This window comes from Hipposideros armiger, unplaced genomic scaffold, assembly GCF_001890085.2.
Source record: "Hipposideros armiger isolate ML-2016 unplaced genomic scaffold, ASM189008v1 scaffold_275, whole genome shotgun sequence".
Lineage (NCBI taxonomy): Eukaryota > Metazoa > Chordata > Mammalia > Chiroptera > Hipposideridae > Hipposideros > Hipposideros armiger.
Window position 1 is genome coordinate 43,279 of NW_017731625.1, and position 11,441 is coordinate 54,719.

At 52.0% G+C, this 11,441-nt stretch overlaps 1 protein-coding gene across 6 annotated transcripts in view; it reads right to left on the reverse strand.

Moving 5' to 3' along the window:
• The window catches only part of PLPP2 (phospholipid phosphatase 2), a 13,963-nt gene extending 2,609 nt beyond the window's left edge, over positions 1–11,354 (reverse strand). Inside the window, exons 1-5 of one of the 6 annotated variants that reach the window (XM_019657445.1) lie at positions 8,645–11,352; positions 7,466–8,114; positions 6,082–6,166; positions 1,450–1,601; positions 950–1,224 (exon numbers count right to left, since the gene is read on the reverse strand). In XM_019657445.1, the coding sequence (XP_019512990.1) occupies positions 950–1,224; positions 1,450–1,578 (404 nt within the window). In that variant the 5' untranslated portion in view covers positions 1,579–1,601; positions 6,082–6,166; positions 7,466–8,114; positions 8,645–11,352. The other 5 variants (XM_019657442.1, XM_019657444.1, XM_019657443.1 and 2 more) reach the window with 5 other exon arrangements.
• Between the last annotated feature and the right edge of the window lie 87 nt (positions 11,355–11,441).

The following is an 11,441-nucleotide window of genomic DNA, read 5'->3' on the forward strand; positions in this document are numbered from 1 at the left end:
AAAAAAAAAAAAAAAAAAGAGGGAAAAATCGATGTGCATTAGAGACTCACTTTAAATTCAAAGACACAAATAGGTTCAAAGTACGAGAATGGAAAAAATATTCCATACAAAAGACAGCGAGTACGGCCATACTACTATCAGGCAAAACAGACATTAAGATAATAAATGTTAGGAGGGAGAAAGGACATTATATAGTGATAAAAGGGCCAATCCTTCAAGAACATGTAACTACAAAGATATATACACCTAACAATGGAGCCCCAGAATACATGAAGCAAAAACTAACAGAAGCTACAATGTGGGTGGTGAACTTTGAAATGTTGAAGCAGTCAGGCAAGAAAGACCACAGTGTGTGATTCCATTTATGTGAAACTTCCAGAACAGGCATATCCACAGACAGGAAGTGGGTTAGTGGTTGAAAGGGGCTGGGGGAGGGAGACAGCAGACAGACACAGAGTCTCTTTCATGTGATGAAAATATTGTGGATTAAGATGGGGGAGATGGCTGCACAACACTGTGAATTTACTAAAAATCAATGAATTGTACACATTAAATGGTTAAGTTAGCAAATTTTATTTCAATTTTGTAAAAAGGAAAATTAGGAAGCCAATTAAATGAAAAGTTTATCAGTAGAGATGGTAAAAAGACAGACCAAAAGCATGAGGGTAGGGCCTAAAGTTTAGGGGAGGTAGGTCACCACTCCCAACACCGATTGTTCTGCTCAGCCCAACATGCACCACCCACCTGGCCTCCCTGTCTGTGGACTCAGGCCCACAGGCACCTGCCGGTCTGCTCCTGCCCTATCCTCAACCCTGGCTCCACCTGTCAAGTTATCCTGCAACATCCAGTTGCTGAGGGCCCTTCCCCAGCCTGCACTGTCCCCTGGAAGTGGGAGTGTCTATGGATTGGCCCCCAGCAGAGCCCAGAGGGCTGCTGGTCCAGCACCCACCTGGACTCAGTGACATTGGCAGGGCTCCCCCTGCACACCTCCTCCTGCACATAGATGGAGCAGTTGATGCGGCTCCAGTCAGGGTCACATACTGCCAGGAAGTTGGGCCGCAGACGGCCAATCATGTACTTGCCCAGGTCTGTCAGGGACTGGCTCACTGCGGCCCCAAACAGGAAGGTCCCCAGCACCTTGTAGATGGCTGCCACACAGTTGTTGAAGTTGGAGCGGGAATAGAGACGGGTCGTGTACACCAGGTAGGCCTCCCCTGCCGACACCTGCAAAGGGAGCCACTAAGGAGCCTCCCACTGGGTCCCAACAGCAACTGTGTGGGGCCCACTAGGCACTGGGCTCAAGGGCTCAGTCCTCCACTGAAAGGTGTTTAGGGTTCCTGGCTTCCCTGTGACTTCTGGGGAATGGGGAACTCTAAAGGAGGCTTCTTCCCCACAAATTCGACTCAAGGCAGACCTTGACCCCCGCCCTCCAAGCCCCTCCCGCCTTACAAGGATGACGGTGGTGGTGATGGTGATGCCAGCCATGAGCCCGTGGGTGATGGTGTCTGGACGGTAGGGGTATCGGATGGAGTCATCGCCACAGTAGAACCCTCGTTTGTATGGGGCATTGACGAGCATCAGGATGGCGAAAGGCAGAGAGGCTGGGTTTGGGGGAAAGAAGCTCATTAGCTACATGGTTCTCCCCTAGCACCAGCCGGGGCCACACAGACCAGCCTTTGTCCAGTGCTTGCCCACCCACCTCAGCCTCCCTTCTGGTTCCCTCACCTCCATGCCTACCACTCAATTAGAAGCTTTTCTTGTGGCAAGTGGGACACACCGCTGACCCCATTTAAACCCTCTTGGGGTTCCCCATCATCCACAGATGAACAACAAAGTCCTCCTCAGGCCCATGGTCCAGCCTCCACCCCTCATCTCCCACCCTCTCCACTCACTCACTTCCCTCTCGCCTGCTTTCTGCTCCTCGAACCCAGAAAGTACCCACCCCAGGACCTTTACACATGCCCTGCTCTCTACCCAGAACATCTTTGACTTTCCTCCAAGTTCAGCTCCATCCACCCTCCTGACTGTCCCACCCATTATCACTCTAGTAGAAGGAAATTTGTTTTATGTCTCTGGTCCTTAGGTGTAATTATGCAATCAATCACTGATGACTGACTGAGTCTCCAACACTCATCTGTGAGCACCTTAGGAGGGCTGAGTTCCCTGGAGCCCAGGCAGGTGTTCAATGAGCATCTGTTAAAAGGGAAGGCTCCTTGCTCCTCGTTCCAGGGCCGGCCAGAGATCAGGACCACGTCCTGGGCAGAGCTGAGGTGGCTGAATTCGCATGTTTGCCCCTGAGCCAGCACAAACTGACCAAGAAACACCCAGCCCAGAGCTCAGTCCAAAAATACATTCAGGAGGCTCAGTCATGATGGAGTCATGAAAAGCTAGGTCGCCCTGGCACTGGGGCCCTGCTGAGCCGAGGGCACTTGAGCAGAGAACTCCCTGCTCTACAGGAGTGTCCTTTGCCCAGGCAGGGCAGGTGACAAGTACAGAAGGGGGTGGCTCTTCTGAGGGCTGAATTCCAGAGGAGAGGGACAGCAGGGCCAACTCCTCCCAAAAGGACAAATTCAAGGGTCCTGGGAACCCTTCAGTGATGGTGTTGAGCACCTTAGATGCTGAGTCTGGAGAAAGACTCAGTGAAGAAAACAGAACTCTCCTCAGGGGGTTGCAAGGGGTTGAAAATACAGAATAATAAGTAAATGATGGCTGGAGTCGGAAAGGTGGCTGCACCTTTCAATAAGGGCTGTCGAGTAGGCCACACAGAGAAGGTGGTTTGAAGGGAGTAAGAAGTTCTGGGGAGACCTGGGGAAGAGCACCAAGGAGAGGGAACAGCCAGTGCAAAGGTCTGGTGGTACGACTGTGCCTGGGGAGTGGGTTAGGGGAACACAGCAGCAACATACCACCTAATCTCAGCTCCACCTCCCAGTGACTTCTCTGGGCAGAAACTGGGGATTATAACAGGTCCCTCACAGGCTGTTTGGAGTGGTAAAAATGAACTGGGACTTTAAGAAAACTATGCACCAATTGCAAAGTTTTATTGGTCTAGTTGGCTATTGCCAGAATTAGACCCCAAATCTCTCTCTTAGGGAAAAACCTCTGTATGTCCTATTAAGGAATGACAGTCCTGACTCAATTTCATGGGAAGGACAGGATGACAGCTTTTAAATCTTAAAGGAGAGTTGAATAACCCACCTTCTCTTGGGCATCCTATCAGATTCCCTATTTCCTTTCTGTGCATAAAAAGGAAGAACATGCCCTCGGGGTGCTCACTGAAAAACATGGGGATCACATAGACCCCCTAGGAGACTGTAGTCAACAACTGGACCCTATGGCTCAGGGATAACCCCCCTTCGCCTTAGAGCCATTGTGGCTACTGCCCTCCTGGTTAAGGCCACAGAGAAGATTGTTGTGGGATCCCCTCTAACCATGTTTGTGCCTCATGTGGTAGAAGCTCACCTGAATTCTCATCACACCAGCATCTTTCTGTCCCCTAAGTTCCTATGAAATCCTTTTGTTAACCACTTCCCATATAACCCTTTCACATTGTCATAACCTTAATCCAGCTACTTTTCTCCATTCTTAGGCTGAGGAAGCTCCTCATGACTGCCTGACACGGACAGATCACCTCCTGACTCCTCAGGACGATTTATAGAAGACTCCTCTAAGTAAAGCTGGTCCTCGTTAGTTTACAGATGGCCTATACTTAAAATTGACAGTGGTACGTACTGTGCTGGTTAATGTGTTGTAGCCCCTTCTGAAGTTATCAAGACAGCACCTTTGTTTCTGGCCACTTCAGCACAGCAGGCTGACTTATATGCCCTCACTAGAGCTTGCATTTTAGCAAAGGGCAAAACTGTCAACATTTATACAGACAGCAGATAAGCCTTTGGGGTAGCTCATGACTTTGGAATGTTATGGAAACGTGGTTTCCTGACCTCCAATGGAGATCAAATTAAAAATGGTGGGCCGGCCGAGTGGTGCATTGGTTAGGAGTTGGCTTTGGGACGCCAGCTCTGAGCAGCAGGGCCCCGGTTCAGATCCCACATGAGGGCCAGTGATGCTGCGCCCTCTACAGCTAAGATGGTGAACAACAACTCGACCTGGAGCTGGGATGCCATGAGTTGCCGGCGATGGCATAGGCTGCAGTGGGGCTGGCCAACAGCCGGTGTGAGCTGCCGTGAGCAGCTTTCCCGTGGCCAGCGACTGATTGTCTCACCTGGGAAGAGCGCAATGATAATACCAACATGGGCCAGTGAAGCGATGTCCTCCACAACTAGACTGAAGAACAAAAGGACAGCAACTTGTCTGTTCCCCTTCCCCGATTCCCTAATGCTGTTTCCCTCCCCCAATTCCCCAATAAAATCTTTAAAAAAAAAAAATTAGAAATGGTCCATACATACAGAAATTATTGGATGCTATGCTTTTCCCTGATGCTTTAGCTATTAAGATTCCAGGACATTCTAAACTTGATTCTTTGGAAGCTAAAGGAAATCACCAGGCTAATAATTCTGCTAAAAATGCTGCCCTTAAAGGCATCAGCAGCAGTCAAACCCATCATGGTCCAAAGAAGAGCTTCTCGAGTTGATAACTTATAAAATCTGGCCAGAGAAGCCCAGCAATCAGCTTCTGAAGAAGAAAAACAAGATTGGAAATCCAACAATTGTTGGTTTGATAAGGAGAAGAAACTCTGGTTTGGACCAAATAACAACCCCATCCTACCAGAAACTCTAAAATTCCCACTCCTAACTACTGTGCATGCATTAAACCATTGGTCCACTGACAAAATGGTAGCATTCATGAACCAATATTGGTGGGGAGATATTAACAAGGCTGCAAACAGTGCCTACCCTAGGTGTCCCATGTGTTGAAAGTATAACCCAGGGATACCTGTTCACACTGCCCCTGGACATTTTAAGTTGCCAAATGGGCCATTTGAGGTCTGGCAAATAGATTTCATACAGCTTCTCCCATCTCACAGATACAAATATGTTTTAGTCATGATATCTATGTGTTCTCACTGGACTGAAGCTTTCCCTTATAGACAAGCTAATGCATCTACAGTAGCTAACCAACTATTAAGAGAAGATTATTCCTACTTGGGGAACTCCTCTCAAACTGGAGGAACCCATTTCACTGGTCAGGTGCTAAAGCAAGTCTGTGCTGTTTGGCTAGTCCTACATTTTCACTGTGCTTACCATCCTCAATCTTCAGGTTTAGTTGAATGCACTAATGGTATTATTAAGATTCAATTGGTAAAAATTTTAGAACTCTTTAAATACCTTTGCCAAAAGCACTGCCATTAGTCCTTTTAGACCTTAGGTCTACTCCCTTTTGGACTCAAGCTTTCACCTTTGAGATAATTATAGTACACCCCATGCATTTGCTCCTGCCTCTTTTGATCCACAGTTGATAAAAGGAGACATACTTCAATATTGTAAGGGCTTAATTGCTTCTACTGACAATAATCATGCTTTGGTAGCACAATCTTGTCACACTACATTCCAGGGCAGGGAAATGAAAAACTCACAATCCACACTCTGCAACCTGGAGATTTTATTTACTGGAAAAGATACCTCAAAAAGGATTCCCTCCAGACTCTTTGGAAAGGCCCTTACCAGATACTGTTGACGAACCTCTGTGCTGTTAAACTGCAGGGAGTAGAGTCTTGGATACACACGTGCCACCTACAGAAGGCATCAAACCCTGACTGGAACTGCACACAGTCTGATGACCTAAAACTACAACTGTCAAAAGTTAAAGCAGGTGACCTCTGAAGAAAATAAATTGCCACACGACTGAATCAGGCCTGTACAACTTTTTTCTTACTATTGATTCTCATTTCATCTTTCCCTTTGCCGTGGAAGGAACATGCCATTGTTCGCATTTCCGAAGCTACTGTGAAAGAGGGGGCACCTTTCTGTTTGTTGAATCTGTCATCAGGAACTTTGATCTACTAAGACAATAATGGTCTTTGTTTCATTATCTACAGGCTTACTCTCCTAGCTTACATCCATCATATAGACTAGGTTATGTTGTTCTTACCCTGTTTTAAATTTTTATTGTTATTAAGCTCTGCACCTGTTGTCTGTTAACCCTGGATATGAGCTGTTTCTGATCCATGGACTTTCCTTCCGATGTGAGAGATGACACCCAGAAGTCCTTCCTGACATGGAGAGACAAAAAGGCTGAAGATGGAAGACCTGAGCATTGATCAGTGATGCTTCTGGAGAAAGATCCTGATCAAAAGGGGGGAATGATAAAGATGAACTGGGACTTTAAGGAAACTAATCAGGCTGGGAGGTGTGTGGACAGAGCTGGTCTCCTTGAGCTGTACAGTCCCAACACCCTTTTCATAAAACTCTATGGCTCTAACTTCCTGTCTCCCTGCCATCCGCCATCTTGGCATAGGGCAGAATGTGCATATGCCTCGTTGGGTCTGCATTCTCATGCTGCTGCAGTACTTTTTCCTTTTCCAGAATAAATCCTTTTGGTGACGGACTACCTAGTCGATGTTATTGTTCAGTAGACAGGAAGAAAAGGTTTAATTATTTGCATGTCACTTGGTGGCTGGCATACCGTTAGGTGCCACACAAATATTAAATAAATAACATAGGTGCTCAGGATATGGTACCTAGGGGATTTCTTCCCGCTGCCACCTGACCCACCCCAAAAGGGGTCTCATCTGGGACATACAAGGAGGGCCTGGCCTTTGCCATCCATCAGACCTGACCCCTCCATCCTTCAGTCCCCTCCGTCCCCGTCGGTCTCGTTGGCCCCCTGGTCCCATCATAGCAGCAAGAACCAAACGGTTCCTCCCATCCCCACCCACTGGAGGTAAATTCCATTCCGGGGCCATTGTCCTCACAGCCCCAGTGCAAACACTCAGCCTTTGTTCCCAGAACCCTGGGGGAAGGGCGGGGAGGGGGCCTTGGGCTGCCCCCTCCCCCAGCCTGGCCCACTAAGCCGCCCAACAGGTTCGGTCGCGCCTCGGAGGCCCCTGCTAACCCGCAGCCTGGGGCCCAGCTTTCTCTACTTGTCTCCCAGGACCACGAGGGTTCTAATTCCACCGACGCGACGCGGGCCGGGGCGTGGAGGTTGTCCCGGCGGGGCCCCGCGGCTGCACCCCTACCCGGCCCGCCTGGCGAGGCCCCACCCGCGTGAACCATAGCCCTCACACGCGCGGCGGGAGGGGGGCGCATGTGGCCCCGTTGGCGACTTCCTGCTGCCACGGGCGGGGTTGCCAACCCCGGCGCCGTTTGCGACCCACTCTTGAACCCGGTGCGGGTGGGAGAAACTGAGGCTGGGAGGGCGCCAAGTGTCCTTCCCCGAGTTCCCCCACTTCGAGGGGGCCTCCGACAGGTGGAGGCGCTGCAGGCCACCATCCCAGCGCCCTACAAACGGGGCCAGGGCGAGCACCGCCTGGGAAAGAGTCCCCCCAAACCCAAGTCCCTACAGCTCTTACCAACCAGCACGCACAGCACGTCGAGCAGCACGAAGACCCACCTCCGCTCCATGCCGCCCCCGCCCTGGGTAGCTTCGACGATCCCCGACGCGGGTCCCAGCGCGTCCCGTCCCGTCCCGGCCCGGCCTGGCCGCGGGGTCACAGGGCCACGAAGCCTGGCCCTCCAGGACAGGGAAGGGGGAGGGCAGGGCAGGGCGGGACAGCCAGGGGAGGGGGCGGACTCGGGGCGGACTCTGCCCCCGCCCCGCCCGCGGCGTGCAGAAAAGAGAGGAGCAGTAAAGAGCCCGGGTGGAGGTTGGGTATGCCCGACCGCGAGGGTCCTGGCATACGTAGGAGGAGGGGGTCTCTGACCTCGTAGGGGTCGTCAGTGTCCAGTCCCCCCAACTCACCACCCCCACCAGGCGGGGAGGCTAAGGCTCAGGGACAGCGATTCCAGGGTCACCCAAAGTGTCCGGGTCCCTGCGGACGCTCGGGTCCCACACGGACTGGGCCAGCTGGGTCTGAGGGCGGGGATGAGAAGGAAGGAGTGAAAGAGGGGTGAGTAGGCAGACCCAGCAGCACGGGTGGAGGCGGCTGGAACTCGGGCCCCTCTCTGAGTCTCGGTCTCTTCATTTGGGAATGGCTCTGGTGCGGAGCACATCTCCATACCCTGGATGAATAAAAATTGATGGGGGGAAGTGGCTTAATTGCGATTTTTCTTTTCTCCTGATGTTTAAAATCCTGGCAGTTCAGATCAGGTTCCTCAACACCCACCCTAGAGGCTGTTTGTGCCAGACACTGCCCCTACGTAGCACTTACTGACCCCATTTGACGGAAGAGCAGAGGGGCGGCCCTTGGCCCGAAGTCAAGCTGCTGGGACTTGATTTCAGAGCTCCCTCAACTCTGCCTCCTGGGAGGATAAAAGACCTCTGCTGCTCTGCTGCCAGCGTCTACATGGTGGGGTCCGGGGACGAGTATCTATGGGTCAAGTCCCCTGTGCCCCAGATCAGCTTTCTTCAAGCAGGCTGGCAGACACCTCCGGCCCCCCCACACACGAATAACTCAACCCACCCCCAGGACAGGACAAGGCCTGGAAACTTCTGGACCTGGATTTTCCCTCTGCTGCGTGGAAGGCACATCACCAGCACTACCACCGCCCCCTTCCAACCGCAAGTCCCGAGGAGCCGAAGGGGGCACAACCTAAAACTTGCAGCTTCCTCCCTCGCCCCGACTTCCTCCTAGGCGGCCGAAGGATCCCTTTATACTTGATCAGAGGGTTTTCCAGTATCTGGGCGAGGGTGGAACTTTCGCTAGGGCCAACGCGTTCTCCGCTCCTCCCAGCGCGGGCGGGCGGGCTCGGGCTCTATTTATTGGCTTCCCCTGCTGCCACTCACCGGGCGAGGAGAGCCCCGGGGAACGGCTGGTCCCAGCCTCCAGCGGCCGTAGTTCATTCATGGATGCATCCATGCAACACTTACCGAATCAGGGTTGTTGTGAGAATTATGACAAAATACATGAACAGCCTCGCAAAAATGTTAAAATGTTAGCTGGCGTCATTATCAGTATTGCATTTTTTTCACTTTAACCTCGCTGCAATCAGGTGCCGCCTAGGTGCTGTCCTGACACTTTCAGTTCAGGGAGAGAAGGTGCAACATTGTACTGAAGTCAAGGCAATGTGAGGTTCTTTACTGAGCACCTACTGTGTGATGGGCTTGTTGGCAGCTGTGAGGCACCTGCCAAAGGGGGACGTGGTGGTGGGGACAGCCTGGATGGAGGCTGCCCTGGAGACCCACAATGGCCCCGGCTCCTGCGGGCAGAGGCCATGGTTGAGAAGGAGCTTGGCCTGTTCCCTGATAAGCAGGGAGAGCAGCTGGAAGGAGGGCATGGAGCTGGTGTGGCTACAGCCAGTCCCACTGACCTCACCCTCACCCTATTCTTAAAATACTCAGGCAGAGTCAGGATTAAAATCGAGCAGGGCAGCAAGGATTAGGGTCACTGGGAGTCCTCTGGGTGGCTGAATGGCCCCATCTTGTTAGAAAGCACCAGTCAGTGGAGGGTTGAATGGAACACGGTGGGAGTACATATCTGGGCTCGCCTTCAGTCAGAAGCCAGCATCAGTCAACTCAAGCCTGCACACAGCACTAGGACTTCAGTCTCCGAGTGCCCCATGACCCAAGCCAGGGACAGGGCAACGTCCCCAGTCAGCATCCTGGGAATCCTCAGCTCTACTGCAGTGCCGTCCCCTGCCTTACCCCAAACCTGCCAGCTCTAAGTTCTAGCAGCATCTCAGCCTATGTGTCTGCTCATCAGCTTATCCTAGTGTCCTCCCCAGACCCAAGCCCCAAGAGAACAGGGATCACACACAGCAGGTACCCACCCAATCAATGCTTACTGAATGAAAAGTGACCTAGTAAATAATGAAAGACAGTCCCGTAGCCTGAGGTCACTGGGATGACAGCTGCTCCTGGACTGTGAGCTGCTTACTCCTACAGGCGCTGGCTTCATGGAAAGTACAACCCAAGCCCCCACCTTCCCTGACCACTGCTGGCTGGGGTGGCATTTCAGGGTACTTCACTCCAGAGGAGGCTTGGCCAAGATCAGGAGATACTGCAGAGCGGTAGGGCAGCAATGGCCTCTGCTGGATAGCAAGGCAAAGCCACACCCCAGCAGTTACCTGCAGACACCTGTGGGGCACATGTGCCAGGCACCACAATCTCCATGTTGTCCTTACAGCAGCCTGCAAGGAATGGCGTCAGCACAGGGTGTGATAAGGACTGTGGAAGAATGCAGAAGAAGGGGTGGAACAGAAGAGGGACAGTGGAGCATCTGGGTATGGCCCACATAGCATCTGCAATGTGGAAAAGAGGACCAGTGACCTCAGGACAAGTCAAAAGGAACCATCTGAATGCTCGGAAATCTGTGGGACAATACCCGTGCTCCCCTGTGTAACTGGGGAGAGAGAAGTCATGGCCAAGATGGCCCAACTCGGTGCATGGCACCGGCCTCAGGCCCAAGAGCCCCCAGCGCAGAAGGCCAGTGGACACATCACCCTCAAAGGCTGGTATCCCGACAAGAGGAAATCAGCGAAAACAAACAGGTTACACTCTGGAAAACACAAGTAGGAATGGCCGATTTCTTGTTAGAAACCAGGAGTCTATAAAACATCTTTAAAATGCTAATCTTGCCAAAAATGAATAAAGTGCTTCACAAACAAAGGAGGGGGCGAGGAGTGTTGGTGAAGAAATGCATGCCCAGCTCTCAAAGGCTACAGAAAATGAAGTGCCACACACTCATGGGGACAGCCCCATGCACACACTGGGGACAGGGACGGTATGCAGAGCGGGTGGCCATGGAGCCACAGCACTGGGGTTCTGACAAACCAGACACTCACCGTCAGTCAGCCTCTGGTATTTGCCCCAATGTCCACATGAAAACCTACAGTGACAGGGGCTGCACCCAGAAGTGCCGCCCATCAGCCGCTGAGTGGACGATACCTGGCAGCCACCAGATGATGGGACATTACTCAGAGCGAGCCCCGAGGAGGCACAAAGGGGCTTCAGTGCTCATCAGCATGCAGAAGCAGCCAGTCTGAAAAGGCTACACATCAAACTGTTCAAAACCAGGGACAAAGACAAAACCTTAAAAGTAGTCAGAGTGAAAACACAGAGGACCACGGCAGCTTTCCTGCTGGGAGCAGAGCAAGCCAGGGGACAGGAGGGACACGTCTCTGAAGCATGTAAAGATGAAAATAGACTAGAAGAGTCCGATTAAAATCATCCTAAAGTCCTTACACCCCAACCCCAGACGCCCCTGCTTCCAGTGCTGGCATAACCAGCTCTGCAAGGACTAAGCCCCAAATAACGGGGACCATCACCTCTTCCCCAACCCTGGACATCTCAATCCAGGCCAGTCCCACCCAGCTGTGTCCCCTGTCCCTGCCCAGCCACCAAGGCAGCTTTGAAAACTGCACATTTGGAACCGAGCCCCTGCTCACCCC